This window comes from Microtus pennsylvanicus, chromosome 8, assembly GCF_037038515.1.
Source record: "Microtus pennsylvanicus isolate mMicPen1 chromosome 8, mMicPen1.hap1, whole genome shotgun sequence".
Lineage (NCBI taxonomy): Eukaryota > Metazoa > Chordata > Mammalia > Rodentia > Cricetidae > Microtus > Microtus pennsylvanicus.
Genome location: NC_134586.1, coordinates 44,079,207 through 44,099,545, shown reverse-complemented (window position 1 = coordinate 44,099,545; position 20,339 = coordinate 44,079,207). Strand labels below are relative to the sequence as shown.

The window sequence follows — 20,339 nt, the reverse complement described above, 5'->3', positions numbered from 1 at the left end:
ACTTTGTCAAAGAGTAAGGGGGTGGGAATATTCATAACAGTGCATGCAGCAGTTCTCATCTCGGTGGAAAAACTCTAAACTTCACCTTGTATCCAAAGTAATATGGACATTCAACAAATGAACAGGTAATAACTTTCAAAGACTGTGGTGATATTTTGTTAGTGATCTAACAAATAAAGCTTGCCTGAAGGTCAGAATGTGGGGATAAAACAATTGGTAACCATAGAGGCCAGGCCAGTGGTGGCACACACCTTTAATCTCAGCACTTGAGAGGCAGAGGCAGGTGGATCTCTGTGAGCTCATGGCCACCCAATGCTACTTAAGATTGATCCAGTCTCAAGGAAGAACAGAGCTCACACCTTCAATTCAAGCTCTTGAGACCACATACCTTTAATTCCAGCACGAGGGAGGTGGAAACAGGAAAGGGATATGGCTGGATAAAGAGAGGAATATAAGGTGGGAGGATACAGGCACTCAAGGCATTCAGTCTCAGAAATTGTAGAGACAGGATACCCCATTTGGTCTGAGGATTTCATAGAGGTAAGAACTAGTGGCTGGATGCTCTGCTTCTCTAATCTTTCAGCTTTCACTCCCTAACACCTGACTCCAGTTTTCTTTATTATTAAGACCAATTAGAAACATCATAACAAAAGACCTCAACAACATGAAAATACACATTCTTATTATGCTGTTCTTAGCTAAATATTTTCTCTAGTCTCCTAAAATAGGAATAATTCCAAAGCTAGGAATAGATTAAGCCACAGCAATAAATAGTCTGAACTCTTTACATGGCACAATAAAGCAAATTTTAGAAAGCCAGGTATTGCTACATATATGCCACAATGAATGATTTCTCTTAGTTAAAATCCGATGTTCACTCAGTAACCCACACACTACATTGTTCAATAGACAATGAGTCATATTTCTCACATAATTATACTACATCTATTGTCATTGTGCTATATGTTTGCACATATTTGAACTTGAGGATCACTTCTATATGTACATGTTATTAGACTGGAAGATTCTGATTTCCTATACAATATATCTGGGAGTCATTACAGTACTATATGAAACTGCAAAGGGGACAATTAGTAATAAAAGTTTATTTGGAGATTACAAAGCTGGGAGCCTTACTTCAAAAACTTAGAACTAATATAAAAGAACACATAAAGGCTGCCATGAGCCCTTGAAGCTTCATAGGTGGTACAGGAAATGGCTGTTCATGTTGGGAACATTCTCAGCACAGAATGTGCCAGTGATATTGTCATTGTAGAACAAGGAAGTGTCATGCCTGGAATCTAGGTGATATTTGAGTGATGCATAGTTTTATTAGTGTTCTCATGCCTGTGGGTGGGTGACCTAATCAATGTCACAATGGCAGCAGGTGATCCAAAAACTGCCTGGGTGCCTCAATTTTCAACATTAGCAGCCTTCCTTCTTGTATGCAAAATTGAAGAAGCAAGTAAAGTTCATATGCCTACAATAAATGATGTGTAGATCTCAACAACAATTTGTAATGGCAGATTAAACAAGCACCCAAATCCTTTTCTCATTACACAGTGAAACTGACAAAAACAAAAAACAAAAACAAAAAAAACTGGACAAAGTACTCAGAAGCAACCCTTCACTTGTTTCTATTGACTAACTTCCATGACAGGATTTTAAGGCTTCTATGATCATTCAACAAGAGCAAGTAAAATAATCAAATCACTGCCCACTTTGCCATGACAGCACCTAACAAAGACATTCAGGATGATTTGAAACACAGATCAGCATGAGTGCACCGGGATTTCTCTCACTTTAAAAAAAAAATAAATCACTAGCATTATCCTTAAAGTTAAAACATACATTTCTTTTTCTTTTTCTTTTTAATTGACAGCTAGAAATATTAGCTTTGTCACCAGGACCCTGATAAAAAAGAAAATTAAGCCCAGATGGTGTGGAGAGAAAACAAATCCAAATGTAGAGACAGACAAACTATTGAAAAAGATAATAATTTAATGGCCAGTTATGAAGATAGGATTTTTCATTTTTCTATAATTTTAGATAATATAACATTTTTGTTTTCTTTCTTTTTAAGCAAAGATTAGCAACAGGGAAGTATGGCCAGAAAAACACTATTTGAATTAAGTGTTTTAAACACTAACAAAATACCGAACACAGATTAACCACTTTGGGATCTCATTTATCTAACATAAATGAAGTACAGAGGGAATGACCGAAGTCGGCCAAATGGACCTAATACAACTCTCAACTGAATATGTCATCCAAACATGAAAGAACACACCTTCTTCTCAGCAGCCTATGGGAGTTTCTCAAAAACAGTCTACACACTGAGATACATAGAAAATATCAACAAATTTAGAAAAATTGAAATAATTCTGTGTATTCCATTTGATCACAATAGAATAACACCTCTATTCCAAAGCAAAAGAAACCTCAAAAACACAAAACCTCATGGAGGTTAAATAAGGTATTGAACATTGCATCACTGAAGCATCAAGAAGAAAAATAAAGACAGACTATTAAAAGAAAATGAAAACATTTTCCTCTGGGCTACTGTAAATCTTATATTTTTAAAGTATCTGGTCTTCAACATTTTGAGTAATAGATTAATGTATCAGTAAGAATTACTTCAGCAATATATGACACATGCTCACTATTTTACCAGAGAAATCCATTCCTCAAGAAGGCAAGGCAAGTATGCACAGTAGCCATGAGGACTGTTTATCAATATTAGCATGATCAGACTATCAAGCTCATTCGATCCTCCAGGTATGTCCAAACTTCTGACATTGTGAAATTGTGATATTTTTACTCACCAAGGTCACACTCAAGAAACAACAGCACCATCAAAACATCTTGTAATATTATGAGTATGTGTGCATTATTTTATTTATATCACAGCTATTTTGTGGTGGATACAGACCACAGGCCATGATTGGACATGTCTATAAGCCATGCCAAAGAATACCCTACATGTTGGGTTTTCTAATTTAAAGAAAGTTTCATCTGCAATGAACAACCTCCTTTCTATAGCCTAAGCTGTCAGAGAAGTTCTGCTTCTATTCATTTGAGTAAAGTTGTTCATCTGGAATATTTCAGAAATGAATATGCTCAAAAATATTTCCAAGAGTCTACTTCCTAGTATTTCACATATATGCCAAAGTCTATGCCTTCACAGACCAATGTGCATGCACACAAGCAAACACACACACACAGACAGAGAGAGCACTTCCTCTCAGTTATGTGGATCACCTATTACTCTACCCACTATCAAGTAATAGTCACACAGTACTTTGCTGCAAAAGTACCTGGAACAAACGGTATTCACAAAAACCCTTTATGTAACCTAAAGGCTTAGAATGGAAGTTCAATTTGGAGAAAGTCCCCTCTGTGCTAATAACTAACCATGTAATTGAGATCAAGCACCTAAACATATAAACCTCATTTAAACACAGGTAGCTCCAAACACACACACACACACACACACACACACACACACACACACACACACACACACACACTTTATAGAAGTACCACTCAATATCATTAAAGTAGTATGAGAATTTAACATAGTTCATATGTTTTTTGGCCAAAAACTATTCCTTCAGAAGCCATTAATATGGGTCAGAGAATACAGAGCCTTCCCCATGACAGGGAAGACCAAGACCGGGGTTTGGAACCCCACAGCACATGTAAAAAGTGTGTGGGCATGGTGGCCACCTGCAATCCCAGCATTAAAACGGCAGAGACAAGGCATCACTAAGCCAAAAAAGCTAGCTAAGACTAACCAAATCTCTGAGCTTAAGGTTAAACTGAGAATCCCTGTGACACCTAATATCAACTGTCTATATACATTAATATGTGCAGAACTGAATACTTGTGAATATACATACACACACAACAAACATGTGCATGCAAAGGCATATTCTTTGAAGTTATACATTCCAATAATGTAAGGCTTCCAAATCACAAGTCCCAACACATGATGTCACTCTGTCTCTCTACTCGCAATTCTGAGAAGGTCTCACCTTTGGCCGTCCTGCTGCAGGCTTGGGGAATTTACCAAGTTTTTGCTTAGTACTTCTTCATCTCTTTATGAGAGCATGGCAACTGGTCTTCTTCATATTTAATTTCCAAATCTCAGTTTAATTTGTCTCACTATATATATTTATATATTCACTATATAAAGACCCCCTCACCTGGATTCTGTGTCATGACTCAAGTCGATACTGATATTGATAGAGTTTCAGTCTTTGGGTGTAGACAGATCTCAGTGCCTGTCGTTCAAATATGCTTCAACATTGTGAATATCTTAAGCAGTTCCAAATCCCTGTATCTTTCTGTGTAATTTATTTTCTGCTAATTGCTTCATTATTTTCCCCCTCCATTTCAAACTTAAACCCCCCCCCCTGTAGCAATCTTCCCGTTCATTTACAGGAACCATGCAACTGCTTGTCACACTTGTTCAGTTTTGCCTTTCTCATTTTACTCCTCTTCAATGTTATCTTTTCCTACCAACTGCCCTTGGTTGGGCATTGTTGTACAGCTATTTCCCGAGAATAGAAACAATTCCTCCTTAAGGAGAAGGCTGGGTTCCTAAAACTCAGGAAGCTATCAAAGCTTATAAGACTCTGGAGCCTAGAAATCTACATAATTCAGAAGGCCCTATTTTGAAGTTATATATGCAAAAAACACAGGATAAGAAGAGGAGACTTTCAGTGGAGCTGATTGCAAGTAAGAATCCGAATTTCTTGATCCTTACCCATGCTGGGGCAGGCTTTTCAGTGATAAAGCTGCTTTTAAGTTATTCATGTTCTTTTAAGGAACCCTAAAAACTCAGAAGTTCACCAAGACAAACTTGGATGGAAATGTTTTTTGATCTGTCATCACTGCCCTAGGTGGGATAAGTGGGAATTGTTCCATATGTCCCTAGTAGGAGTCATGCAACAGGCATATAATTTACCACTCAGGTGATATATAACTGTACCCTTCAGAATCACTTATGTCTCTTTTTCTTCCACTTTAGCCTATTAATAGCCCATTGTAGCAAAATTTTTAGAGCAAAGCAAAAATGGTAACACACACCAATATTTAGGCCTGACACCTTTCCTTTAGCCATACTACCAACTACAGCTTTGTTCATGACATAAAACAATGTGAATTTTTCTAATTAAAGAAAGGAAAACAATATCAAAGAAATTAATTTCATTATATATATATATAACTTCAAATGTGTAATCTTATTATTTAAACATGTAATCATTTTAAAGACTTTTAATAATGCATGTTTTGTCCTTGTTAAAATAATACATCTCTGAAATTCAGGACGTATTTTATATTTATGGCCAATCTCAATTTGGTCTAACAACATTCCAAATTCTCTATGGGCACAGGCTTAACTACCACAATAGCAAATGAAGACTTCAAAGATTACTGCCTGGATTCAAAACCTGAGTTCCACTTAATAAGGGTGATAACCTTAGAAAAAGTAATAATACATCTGAACCTCAGTTGCTGCCTATGAGGTAACGAGAAAATTATCAATCTCATAGGATTTTAGTTTTATTTAAGTTAGCACATTCATGGATAGACCTACAGCACATCAGTGTTAACTGAAATAATTCAGGCACAGAAAAACAAATAGCACAGGATCTCATTTGTCTATTGAATTTCAAATAGCCATGCATGCAGAAGCAGAGAGTATAACAGCAATTACCAGGGACAGAGGAATGCAGGAAGAAGTAGAAGCAACTGAGTGAAAGAACCTCATACAGGCAGAAGGATACTTCTGGAGCTCCTCTGCCCAGCACAGCAGTATACCAAACAATTCACAAGACAGTTCTCAAAAAAATACGATGTGATAGATACATTAATAAGCTTTAAAATCATTTCATAATATATATGCATATTTATCACACATATTTAAACATGTAGAATGGGGCATATAGCTCAATAGTCGAGGACTTCACTTGCAAATGAAGGACCCAGATTCAAGTGTTAACAACATACAAACACAAAATAATTCTATGGCATAAATATATGCAATTTTATTTATCATTACAAATATTGCTTTTATATCTAAACTCAGTAATGAGCTAATCAAAATCAACTGTTTGAGTCAGGATTGCCACACATCAATCTTTAAATACACATCAGTTATTGTCTTGACTCTAACTGTTATTCTATGCTGGCCTTGTATAAATTAAAAAAAAGCAAGCCTGTGTTATACTTTTCTCTAAACTTTAACTTTTCTGCATATTGTCTTAAGTTATGTTCAGCTTTAGTATAATGATAATGCTTTATGCTGTGTACTATTTGTCTTGTATATGTGTTGGTGTTTTTATTTAACATACAGGATTCTATATACCAAAATACTAGCATTTAAACACAGGATCTTGTGTATATATGCTTTAAAAGTACTGTAAACCACTTCCTTAGACTAAGTCTTAGGCTCTAAATGCAAGTTTGAGTCCTTTAAGTATGTAAAATTTATGAAGTTCTTTAATGTGTCAAGACTCCCAGTTCCTCATTTGTAAAATAGGATTAAAAGTAATGAAAGGGTAAGAGAATCAACTAAAGAATTAATGATGCAACTCGGAGGAATTTTTTAGCATGATGCTTCAGAAATAGTAAGAGCTCAATAAATAAGCAGAGTAATTATTTGGGGTCTAACTCAAATGGCATCTCCTCCTTTCCGAATCTTCATTTCTCCAAGTAACCAGTGAGACCACTCCCAGTACTCTGTATGTATTGCTTAATTGGAATCTTATATCATGGCTGCATTCCCTCTGTTGTTTACCTGAGCTTCCTTTCCTTCCTACACTGACTGCAGCCTGAGTCATCCTGGACTCCTCCACTTCACGTATCATTACTATAACCTCCATAAAGCTGGTGCTTAGTATTCAGCCAAGATATCCTGTTTTGCAGCATGTTGGATACAAGGGAGAAAAAGAAAAGGAACAGAAAGCAGAGAGATGAGGGGTAAGGCTGGGGCAATACTAAAAAATTAGAGAGGACAAAGACCTAAATTTCCCCTCTGAAATGACAGAGATGAGTGAGAAAAGAGAAGAACAAGGACACAAAGTGACTGGCATCAATTCTGCCTTCTCTTTGAGGATACACTTGAAATACATTGCTTCAGAACAACAAAGGCTCACATGAACGCAGGCATGTGTGTGTTTCTATGTGACTGGGTGTGTGCATTCATTCTCCTATACTTTATTATTCATAAGTTAAGCTACTGCACTTTAATGGGAACTCCCATCCAGTTAGCTCTTCTAATAGGACTCAGTTCATGGAAAGGCATACTATACAGGGGACATTTTAAAACACTTTTGTGACGAGTACTTTAAGACAGCTTAACACTTAGGTAATAGAAATTAAATCAGTTTGAATGAGCACTTTATTTGGAAGACTTAGTGGACTAATTACGAGGTGCTTTTGAGACAATGGCTATGGTAAGAGCTAAACAGAAATGTGAGTTTTATTTAAATTATATGTTTGCTGAATTCTAATTACACTTCCAAAACATGTTTTTAAAGTTTACTTAACCTTTACTTAGTCCACATCAGATGCAGAGTGATGTGGGAGTGTCATATATCAATCTGTTGATTTCATTGGCTAAGCAATAAAGGAACTGCCTTGGCCCATTTCATTGGTTAGAAGATAGGTGGGAGGAGTAGACAGAACAGAATGCCAGGAGGAAGAGGAAGTGAGGTCAGACTCCGCAGCTCTCCTCTCCAGAGCAGACACCTCAGAGAGAGACGCCATGCTACCTGCTCCAGGGAAGACGCACGCTATGAAGCTCCGACCCAGGATGGACTTAGGCTAGAATCTTCCCGGTAAGCGCACCTAGGGGCGCTACACAGATGATTAGAAACGGGCCAGAGCAGTGTTTAAAAGAATACAGTGTCCGTGTAATTATTTGGGGCATAAGCTAGCCGAGCCAGGCGGCTGGGGATTTGGGGACGCAGCCCTGCCGCCGCCCCATATTACTACAGCAGAAAACTTCAATATGTTTGGTTAATGACTAATGTTATGGGAACAAAATGTTCCAATCATGCTTTTATCTTTCACTGGTGCTCCCATGCCTATTTGTCTGGCTTGTCAAGATTTAAATGAAATAAATAAAAAAAAAATTCTAGAGGTCAGTTGCTGCTATCAAGAGAGTGATATGAAATGAGTTTATCTGTAAATTACATGGAGGGTGATGGTACTGTGGGAATCTCACGAGGGGTGCCATGACAGTGATCAGGGGCATCTCCATTTTACCAGTCTCAGTGCTATCAAGCTATATTACACTGTTCACAGACAGAAGACATGAGAGCCATCTCTATGTAAAACAGCTTTCTTGAAGTATAATATCGAACACCAAAAAAAAATCAGATAGTTTTAAATCTACATCGAGGTTAATTGTAGCCCAATAACTATCCTTAATCATTTCATAAGTGATGACAAGTGTGGTGTTATGAAAACTAATTGAAAAAACATACACTACAGCTATTCATGGGAGACCTTGAAGAGTTTGTTTTACTTTCCTATCATTATGAAATTACAGTCTATAGAGAAAACTAACAAAGCAAGTAAACAGCAATGTGATAGCATTGAACATAATGGAGATCATGCTGGGGGAACACAAAGTCACGTGTCAATGGATGGGAATAGTGTTAGAAGAAATGAAACCGCTGGCATAAGACAAATAGAGAATTTTAGTTTACCACATAAGCTATAGTTGTGAATTTAGTTTACCATAACTGAATACCCACTGCTGAAATAAGCCTGAGTCTAATTCATATTAAACTTCATATTTGACGGTAAGATTGGTAATTTTTATTAAAATTACTTATACAATGCCATCTACATTTCTTCCAAAAGAACAGTCTAATCTCAATGACAATATGTTCAAAGGTCAAAGTAATGGCAATAAGTTCAAGGGTCAAAGCTTGATAAAATCATGACTGTCACTTTTTGGTGTTGGTAATATTTATGGTCTGTCATGTTCTGTGACAGTCTCCTCTGAGATTAAAACACTCCATTTTGCAGAGAAACTCCTTAAGCAGGTAGACAAACAAGTAAAAATAGCTTCAGGTACTCAGTAAACCACCATATACCCTAGGTCCCACTCTGTCAAAGTAAATTGAAAAAGCTGAGAGTTAGAACCTCTCAAAGGGAAAACAAATTGAGCTTCACAGAAGACTCTCACAGGAGAAAAGCTGCAAAGACTCTGAGACCCTGACCAGCTGCCTGGAAGAAGAAACCAGCTGAGCTACCTAGGAGAGCATTCCACCAACTGGGGTACCTGGAAAGGGTCCTGGCCACCCTGTTGAGCTGCCTTCATTTTTCCTAGCTTTTGTGAGCACCACCATGCTGGAGTGGGCAGTATTCTTTCAAACATTTCTGCTCCTGTAAGTTACTCTTCACCCATATTCCTGTAAATAACCACTCCCATATATTCCTTTAAGTAATCATAACAAAACACATTGATTCACTAATTGGACTTTGGTGGTATCTGTAATTTGATCTGCCATGGCTTCCCTATCTGGGATGATTGGATGGATATGTTTTTTTATATTCCCAAGAAAGATTTGTCACACAATTCATGCTTAATCTTGTTGGAACCTGGATTGAGACTCTCCTAGGAGCAGATCATACTCTGGGCATGTCTGTGAAGGCTTTTTCAGTCACCATGACATGATGTCTTCAACCTTGTGAATGGATTGACTCATTGGTGGATTCATAACATGACACCATCATTGGAAGGAAATGGCATCCATTTGGAGGGAGTATGTCACTGAGCCACGTTCTATCTATGATCCACTCCTCCATTTATTTCTTCTACTTTCCACCCATTAGAAAAGATAAAAGGTTTCCTGTCAAATGCTTTCACACTCATAAGCTCTGCATCACTACAGGCCCACAACCATGTGCCAAACCTCTGAAATCAGGAACTGAAAGAAAATGTTCTATTCTTCAAATTTGTTCTCAGTGAAAGAATGTCACCAATAGAACCTTTATGCATTTTAAGCCAGCAGGGGAACCAGGTCAGCAAGATGTCAGCAAGCAGCTATATTGTCCTTGACCTGTCTTACCACATCTGCCATGTTAAGCTTTCCTGAACTTAACTTGCAAAGTGACTGCAGAGCAGCTACCAGAGTAACTTAGATTTGATGATTATTTGCCAAGATCCATTGTGAAATATGACATGTTCCACACTGTATAAGCAAAAGTGGTCCCTGAACCAAGAAAATATTGTTGGGACAATCTCATTAGTTGATTAGATCAGGCCAGTTATTGGGATAAACAGAACAGGGCCATCTCAAGGACTTCATCATCATTGCAAACTAGAGTATGCATTGGAAATCCTACTATAATATTTACTAAAAGAAATCCAACAGTCTATTCTTTTGAAACTAATCCATTCCAGGATAAATAGCTACTCATTTTGACACATGATTCCTGGATGTTACTAAAGCAGTAGTAAAGTATGATTAACCAAATATTCATTATCATTCTATGAGAAGTTGGTAAAATAAGAATGCTTCCTAACTTTTATAGGAAACTGCAACCTTCTCTATGATGTTTTTAAATAGATCTCACAAATATTTTTCTCTATCATGGGCATTGCACTGAAATATTTCCCTTTCCTCAGAAAACTGACAGTAAAACAATATAGAAAGCTACATGACAGGTTCAGACTTCCCACAGAGAATGATTAAAGACTTAACCATGTTTACCCCACAAGGACATGAAAACCTGGACTCATTTAATGAAATATGCAGTGTCTGTTGTAAAACAAACCCAGTGGACATTTACTACTTGTTTTGTAACATCACAAAGTCACCACTATCTGGCAATGGGATGGTGGCTGAGAATCTAATTAGCACTTGCTCTGTTTTGGAGGACCTGAGTTTGGTTCCTGGCACCAATATCAGGTGGTTGAAACGTGCCTATAACTCCAGCTACACAGGATCTGACGCCTCTTCTGACCGCCTGAGACACCATCACATAGCTGCACAGCACCCATAAAAATATGTACAGACATATAATAAATAAAGGTAAAATTAAAAGTCTCTATTATCTTCATTCATCTTGCTTTCTTCTGGTCATGTATATAACAAAACATCTGCATAAGGCCAGGCTCCTATTTCATATATGTATGGAGCTGCGCTGTACCAACACAATATAATGCAAGAGGCACGTGTTTCAATTTTCTAATAAAAATGTGAACATTAAAATATAGCAATACTTTAACTTTGATATGACTAAATATTGCTAGTTTCACCAATCACGTTAATGGCTCCATACCAGATAGCAAATACCTGAGTCTCGAACAAGTAATTGCTATATTTTATTTTATGAGCATAAATGTTTGCCTGCTTATATGTACATACAGAATGTATGTGTCTAGCACCTGTAGGGACCAGAAGATGTCATTGGATCCCATAAAGCTGGAATTACAGATGATTATGTCACCAGTTGATGCTGAGACCTGAACAAAGGCCCTCTATAAGAGTAGCACATGTTCTTAACAACTGGGCCAGCTTTCCAGTCATTATAATTAAACAGTTAATGTTTAGGCATTTAAGGTGTAGAAAAAATGCTTTCTTTGAGTTCTTAATGATTCTTAGCCAATAGCCTTTATTCCACAAAGAAACAATTCAGGAAGTAAACTCATCTTTTGATTTGGGGAATAAATAGAAGTCTTGAGGTAATCACACTGACCGGAAAAGTCACTTAGACTGAAGCCTACAGACTATTTCAGTTCCCTCAACTAGGAATAAGTAGTGTCATCCCCGCCATCTCGATTCAGTTAACATGCTTCCACTCCTTAATATCAATCATATTAATTTTTGTGGCATTACTCTTATTCTACCCCTAACAATGTTCCTTCCTTTTCTGGCTTCCTGTCAGAATCCTCAGAATAAAAATGTTCTTGTTCTGTTTCCTTGCTCTGCTCTACCTAAATCTGTCTCACTTTTGTGATGGTTAGTGTTAAATGTCAACTTGTCAAAACAAAGGAGAAAAAGAGGAAGAAAAACACGGAAAATAATGGCTAACAAAAGGCTTCCTGGGAAAAGATTGAGAAATGCGAACTACACAGCACTAGTTGCACAGACTGTACATCTTTTATTAAACACGACTAAAGGAATTCAGTCGCTGTGATAAATATAAAAAGTAAATCATAACTTATTTCAAAATATCCAAAACATCCAAATTATCATGCTCAGGAACTAATCTTATCAGTTTTACTGATACAATAAGGATATTGATATTCAGTATATAAAGAATACCCTGCTTTTAATATTTTTAGAAGACAAAAGTGAGTAAAATTATTCTCTCTAGTATAAACATGAAGATTAGCAATTCTGTAAAGCAGTATGTTATATAAGTATGTTGCACACACACACAAAAAAAATTAGCTCCCCTTGAACATTCTACTGCTTTTAGATACTGATCTATAAATTCACACTGATATTTAACTTCCATAAAGGTACTTTCACATTTTAGGATTATTTACACTACCTTTCTCTGTAAATTCCTGTGTGGAAAACAGGAAGAAAACAAAATTTGGACATATGCACATTGCAATTTTTATGTCAAATAGAAAAACATTTTATATGGAATAGAATAAGATTTTAAAATTTTGAAAAATAGTCCCATTTTCCTTAACTATACAACACTTCCATTTTCTCAGTGTGGCTTTTTTTTGTCACTTGTGAAATTTCAAGGTGACTTTTACAAATGTCATCATCTTGAAGGATAAACCTGATGACATGACTTGCCACTTTACTCTTCTACAAAACTAAGAAAATTAAAAAAAAAATATTTCACTTTGCAATGCCTGTATTGATCTCTCTCTAAAGTACCTTTTGCAAATCTGAAATTTGAAAGTGTTGACAACTTTTTGCTTCAGTATTAGAAACTGTTTTAGAAACGTAATGAAGTTTTTTTAAAAAAAAAAAACTTTCTGCCTCCTCCCTGCCTCTTATTTCCTTCCTCCTCCCCCCAATCTTCTCCTTCTCCCCCCACTCCTCTCCCCTCCCCTCAGTCCTTTCCCCCTTACTCTCCAAATGGGGAGAGAAAAGTGAGAAGGGGAGGATGGGGAGAGCTTGGGGAAATGGGATGGTTGGGATAAAGGTAGGGTGGATATGGGAGCAGGGAAGTATATACCCTATTAAGGGAGCCATCTTAGGGTTGGCAAGAGACTTAACTCTAGAGAGGCTCCCAGGAGTCCAGGGAGATGTCCCCAGTTAGTTCCTTGGACAGCTGAGGAGAGGGAACCTGAAATGGCCCTATCCTATAGCCATACTGATGAATATCTTGCATATCACCATAGAACCTTCATCTGGCAATGGATGGAGATAGAGACAGAGACCCACATTGGAGCACCAGACTGAGCTCCCAAGGTCCAAATGAGTAGCAGAAGGAGGGAGAACATGAGCAAGGAAGTCAGGACCGCAAGGGGTGCACCCACCCACTGAGACAGTGGGGCTGATCTATTGGGAGCTCACCAAGGTCAGATGAACTGGAACTGAAAAAGCATGGGGTAATTAAGTATGTTAATAAAAACATAAAAAACTGGGGGGGTCATTAATTCACAAAGCTGAAACCTTCTAATACAAGATTGATTGTGAATTGTTACACTTTATCATTTAAATATTTGAAAAACATTTAAATTTTTTTGCAAGAGCCCAGACATCTATTTTAATATATCTATGCATGTAAATTCCATGTTTTAATAAACATTTTATTCTGCCTCATTCATTAGAAAAGAATATAGGCTATGTTTGTTAAGCTTCAGGTTTCATAAAGAAAAAGGGCTTCGAAGACCTAGAAGATGGGTGCTGATTTGTTTTCATAGTGAGAAATGATTTTATGGATCAGAGAAAGAAAATAAACAATGAGTTAAGGGGAAAAATGCCTATACAGAGGCACACAGACAAAACATACATGACCCTATTGTACAACAACCAAATCACATGGGTAACATGCTCCTATTTACCATACATATTTATCCTTTAGATGTTTTACAACAAAAAGAATGAAAAACAAAAAAAATGTTCTATATTTCATAGTTTATAGTATACTTCATTAAAAAATTTATTTTCTTTCAAACTCCTCAAAATGAAAGAGTATCAAATGAATTAAAATAATTACATAGGGTATAAATATGAAACATTTTCCTTTTGTCTAGTTTATGCAAAGATTGTTTAAAGTCTAACAAAATATCTCAAGTATATATAAAAAGAACAATTTTAAAGATTTGATAGGAAAATAACATAATATTTAAAAAGTATATATCCTCTCACATGACTCTACCCCTAAATATAGATACAGGCAACTCTAGGACACTGAGAGAAGAATTAGTTCTCCTCCAAAATAAGGCCCCTAATTGGCTATCCAATACCAAGTTGTCAGATATAAAAAACACCACTAAATGAACTTGAAAGGTAGTATTTGTGTATGTGTATAGATGCATATTCACATATAAATGCATATATAGAGATGTATGCATATACATAAAATATTTAAAGAAAGGAGGGTCATAGATTTTAAGAGGATGTGGGTGGGCAGATGGAGGATTTGGAATGAGGAATAAGAAGGGGAGGAATGATATAATTATATTTTAATTAAAAAATATAATGAAATATATATATAATTACATAACTACTCCGCTTCCCTTTTCCCCTTCTAAAACTTCTCTGCCCACCCTAGCTTTCTCTTTTCCTTTATTTATTTTTACATATGTATATGTACTAATAAATTTATAAATACATAAATATAAAATTTAAAAAGTGAATTTTCCTTACACAAGGGAGAACCTCATTTTCAGATTCTTTAGAAAAACAAAAGCATATAAATGAATGTTCTCAAGTTTAGATTGTAATATTGAAAACTGTTCTGAAATTCAGCAATATAATTTTAATATCAGGTGATGTTACAGTTTCTATGAAAATATATTGACTCATAAATATTAGGTAGAAGAGCCATAAGAAAACAGTTATCAGAATTAAGAATGCGATTATTACTTCTGAAAAAACATCTGTTTGTCTTTAACACTGGTGCAATTTCACCTCAACATTTAAAAAGAATCTAAGAATAAGCAGGCATAGACATGCAAGCCTGCAGTCCCAGTACTTGGGAGATGAAGGCAGGATATTCTGAATCAAAATATGGACTTGCAGTCAGTCTAGGCTACATGAGACTCTATCTCAAAAATAAACTCAAAGAATTTAAACACATGACTTCAAGAATAATTCATACAAAATATAGCTTATTGTTACCTGCCAGGCAGCCAATGAACGATAGCAGGATCAACTGTTTCCATGACAACATCATCTTTAATTGCCAAAAGCAAGAGTAACTCTTGTCTAGTCTCTGATGAATAGAATGCTTTGTCTTCAGGTAAATCCTTTATTCTGCAAAATATATGTATAAGAATTTAGACTTTTCTCCCCATCCTACCCTTCTCACTTTTCTCTCCCCATCTCCCCTTACCCCCCTCCCACCCCACCCTTAAGATCCCGATTTTTGCCCGGCAATCTTGTCTACTTCCCATACCCAGGAGGATAGCTATATGTTTTTCTGTGGGTTCACCTTCTTATCTAGCTTCTTTAGGATAACAAATTATAGACTCACTGACCTTTATTTATGGCTAGAACCCAATTATGAGTGAGTATATCCCTTGTTCATCTTTTTGGGTCTGGGTTACCTCACTCAGGATACTATTTTCTATTTCCATCCATTTGCATGCAAAATTTGAGAAGTCATTGTTTTTTACCGCTGAGTAGTACTCTAATGTGTATATATTCCACACTTTCTTCATCCATTCTTGGGGCAACGGGATGATTGGGATAAAGGAAGGTTGGATAGGGGAGCAGGGAAGCACATATCTTAATTAAGGGAGCCATCTTAGTGTTGGCAAGAGACTTGGACCTAGAGGGGCTTCCAAGTGCCCAAGGCGAGGTCCCCAGTTAGTTCCTGGGGCAGCTGAGGATAGGGAACCTGAAATGGCCCTATCCTATAGCCATACTGATGAATATTTTGCATATCACCATAGAACCTTCATCTGGCGATGGATGGAGATAGAGACAGAGACCCACACTGGAGCACCGGACTGAGCTCCCAAAGTCCCAATGAGAAACAGAAGGAGGGAGAACATGAGCAAAGAAGTCAGGACCACAAGGGGTGCACCCACCCACGAAGACAGTGGGGCTGATCTATTGGAGCTCACCAAGGCCAGCTGGACTGTGACTGAAAAAGCATGGGATAAAACCGGACTCTCTGAATATGGCAGACAATGAGGGCTGCTGAGAAGCCAAGGACAATGGCACTGGGTTTTGATCCTACTTCATATCCTGGCTTTGTGGGAGCCTAGCCAGTTTGGATGTTCTCCTTCCTAGACCAGGATGGAGGGGGGAGGACTTTGGACTTTCCACAGGGCAGGGAACCCTGACTGCTCTTCAGACTGGAGAGGGAGGGGGAGAGGAGTGGGGGGAGGGGGAGAGGAGTGGGGGGAGGGGGGAGGAGTGGGAGGCTGGGAGGCTGGGAGGAGGCGGAAATTTTTTTTTCTCAATAAAAAAAAAAAAGAATTTAGACTTTTAAAACCCAGTTCCTCTTAAGGAGAAATTTTCTTATTTTCTTTAAACCTTGTATCATTCACAAAAATTCACATCCTCAGATAAAGCAAATCTTTTTCTCTTATTCAAAATGAAGAATGCTTGAAATGCCAACACTGAAACACAATATGTAACTGACAGGTAGATGCAAGAAACTCAGCAGTGATAAAATATTAACTATCAACAAACTAAATTTTAAAGCTTTTGTTAGATAATTGCAGCAAATAAACTATTACCCTGAATTCCAATTTCTTTCATTTTATCTAATGGTAATATTTTAGTAATACTAAAGAAAATAAAGAAGCAGATATATTCAAGCAAGGATTGTCCCAATTTCTAAATCCATAAACAGTCATACAAATAAACACAAAGTATTGTCAAGTCCATTTTAAAGTAAATTTTTGTTGTCAGAGACAAAATAGAAAGTTCCCTCATTATATGTGTGTAAATTATACATATAATATACATATATATATACATAATGTTTGTGTGTCACAAAACATATGGAGAAAACTAATTAATTAGATTGTTCAGTCAGAGAATTTTGTATACTCTACCACAATTTGGCCTTCTTGAACTGGTATGTACTTGTGGAGAAGTAATTATCTGAAAGCCCTATGTTAATTTTGAGTGGCCCTGTGAAACTAAGATGCCTGCTTAATGATTAATATGTAATATACCCACGCCTAAAATCAGACAACTTTCTACGAAGGAATGCAGAAATTCAGTTTATCCCAAGCAGCAGAAGGGATTGGTGTAGGAGGTCCTTCTGTCTATGTGTTGCTTTCATTAGTTGAAGAGAGTAACTGCCTTGGCCTTTTGATAGGGCAGAACTTACGAAGGTGGAGTTGAAAGAACTGAATTCTGGGAGAAAGAAAGGAGAGTAAGAGAGAGAATCGCCATGGAGCTGCCAGATCAGACATGCTAAATCTTTCCCAGTAAGCCACGACCTCATGGTGAACACAAATTATTAAAAATGGGTTAAATCAAGATGCGAGAGTTAGCCAATAAGAGGCTAGAGATAATGGGTCAGGCATTGATTTAATTAATACAATTTCTGTGTGTCTATGCAAGCTACCAAGAGAGAAAAGCAACCTGTTGTCCTACTGTTTTAATTTGCATATGAATGCACCCCCATAGGCTTATATATTTGACTACTTTGTCCTCAGTGTACCAGTTTGAGGAAGATTAGGACATTTGGTCTTGTAAGAAGTGTGACACTTGGGGCAGGCTTTGTGTTCTTTCTGTCTTCTGATGGTTGGGATGAACTCTCAGCTTCTGTTCTATCTCCTTGCCATATGTCTGCCATTATGGACAATAGCTCTCCAAAATCATCAGCCCAATTAAACTCTTTCATAATTTGCCTTGGTCATGGTGTTTGATAACAGCAATAGAAAGGTAACTAATACTCCCTACCAGCTGTACAGCCCGTGAACCATCACAATGACTATCCTGGCAAGATATCTACAACAGTGCAACAGTAGCACTTACATCCTAGATGTAATCAATCACTGCTGTCTGCATTTTTATTCCACTCGATATGAAAGAATTCACTCTTGCAGTGCAAAACTAGTCAACTACCCTTTTCTGGATAGACCATAGACCCTGAGAAGAGAACCTTCCGAAGCCATTTTTATAAATCAATGTAATGTGTAACTTATCTTTATCCCCACAGATAAGTGTAGCTCTTACCCATCATCAAAGAAGCTTTATTTTTATTTTTGAAAAGATGGAGACTATTACATACATCCAAAGTTGTTGAGAATGCAGAGAGTAAATGATTGTGGGGTGATCTGATACATCTCCAATGCAACTCCTATATATACCCAAGGCTCAGGGAAAAATCAAAGAAGTGGGGATTTAGAAGGACTTTAAGAGTCAGAAAATCAGAATACCTGATCCAAGATATTTTCTTCTATCTATGTCAATGAAGCTAAATCCATCAAGTCTCAAAAATAATATTGTCTGAATATGATCAGAATAAATACATCGCCAGTAAAAAGGTGGTATTTCATATGATCCACCCCTAGATGAAGAGCTACAGATAGTCAATGACTGCTTAGAAAAGGGGAATTGGTCTCCTAGGAGAACAACATAGATGATGTCAGCTTTAAGAGCTTAGTCCTAAACATATATACATATGAGCAAAGCAAATGGCTTTAGTTCTTAATATATATACATATATATGCACATATGTAGAGACATGCAGCAAAAATGTAAGAGGCGGTATGAATTTTGGAGGTTTACGGGAGGAGATGGAACAGGAGAGAGGAAGACAAGAATGATGTAATCTCATGTAGATACAGTACTTATTTAGGAGGGTCTCTAAACAATTACTAACAAAAGAAGAAAGCCCTTTGAAAATTCAGTGCAATTTTAACAAGGAGTGATATAATTAGATTTTTAACAAACATTTAAACCATAAATATTATGAGTTTTATTCATCCTCCTAGGTTAAAAACACATTTTCAATATTTCAGTTTTAATCTTGCCCACAAATTTATAGAAATGAGAAACTATAAACAAACTTTAAGACCTAAGAGAAAAGATGGGTAGGTATGTACATACACTAATAATACATACATACATACATACATACACACACACACACACACACATATATATATATATATCTTGGCAGATTTAATCTCACTCTGTAACAACTCTGGAAGATTCCTTTTAAATTAAGTTGCTTATCTTTAACCATTGTTTTTTAAATTTGGGCCGCTGACTTTATAAATAATGAAGGCAATTAATAAAAATCACGACTTGAGCTTGCAAATTGCCACGTATTGTCATAGAGAGAAGAGACACAGTACAGCTCATCCCAGTTCTGAAATCATAAAGCTAAAATAAATACAAAAGAAGTTACTGAGGCAAGACAAGTACAAATAAAAATGTCATCTGCTACAATAAGAGTAGTCTACTTTTCACAGGAATCTTTTAAAATAAAGGGGGAAAAAAGCAGATCCCCTTCAAAGTTTTTTATGCTAACAGACAATTGCATTGGAAAAATAGAGCTTAATATATTAACAACACATGCCCCATACGGTCTTTAAATAGCACCCAAACTTAATACATATTGACAAATGTAATTGTTAATGTCAGCTGAACTAAAAAATGCTATACCTTGGACTTAGAACAAAAATGCTCTAAATAGTTATTTCTGGTTGAGCTAAAAGAAGAAGGAGACATTCGTGGCTTTTGTCATGCACTTTTCAAAATTGCTACTAAGACTGTGAATCATGAAATATTGATGCATATTATTTCAAATGTATAGAGACAGTTTTGAATGTTGCCTTGGAAAATTCTCAGAGTTCAGCTTCTTTGAGATAAAAAACAGTGAGATTTTGTTTGTATGTACTACAGTAATAAATACCTCACATCTTTAGGTGCAAAGATAAAATAATTAACAGCAATTTTGAGTAAAAGAACTACGTATCATCACCTCTCACACTCACAAATTGTCAACTTCAATATTCCAGACTTAAAGTGCATTGGTATGTTGCTACAAACTCCTCTCTCTCTCTCCCTCCTTTTGCTCCCCTCTTGCGCACACACACACATACACACACACACATATACACACACACACACATTTTTAAGAAGGCTTGAGACATTTATTACAGTAAAATATATAGCCATTAATTTTTAAAAGACTGATTACTATGAGAATTAATTGCTCTGGAATGTGTATCATTTCCCTCTCCT

General features: G+C 36.6%; 1 protein-coding gene across 2 annotated transcripts in view; it reads right to left on the bottom strand.

The window, feature by feature from the left end:
• Positions 1-20,339, bottom strand: part of Cntn3 (contactin 3) — a 365,078-nt gene that overhangs the window by 270,439 nt on the left and 74,300 nt on the right. For both annotated transcript variants that reach the window (XM_075983332.1, XM_075983333.1), the window contains exon 2: positions 15,294-15,428. In XM_075983332.1, coding sequence (XP_075839447.1) covers positions 15,294-15,348 — 55 coding nt within the window. In that variant the 5' untranslated portion in view covers positions 15,349-15,428. The remainder of the gene's footprint in view (positions 1-15,293; positions 15,429-20,339) is intronic.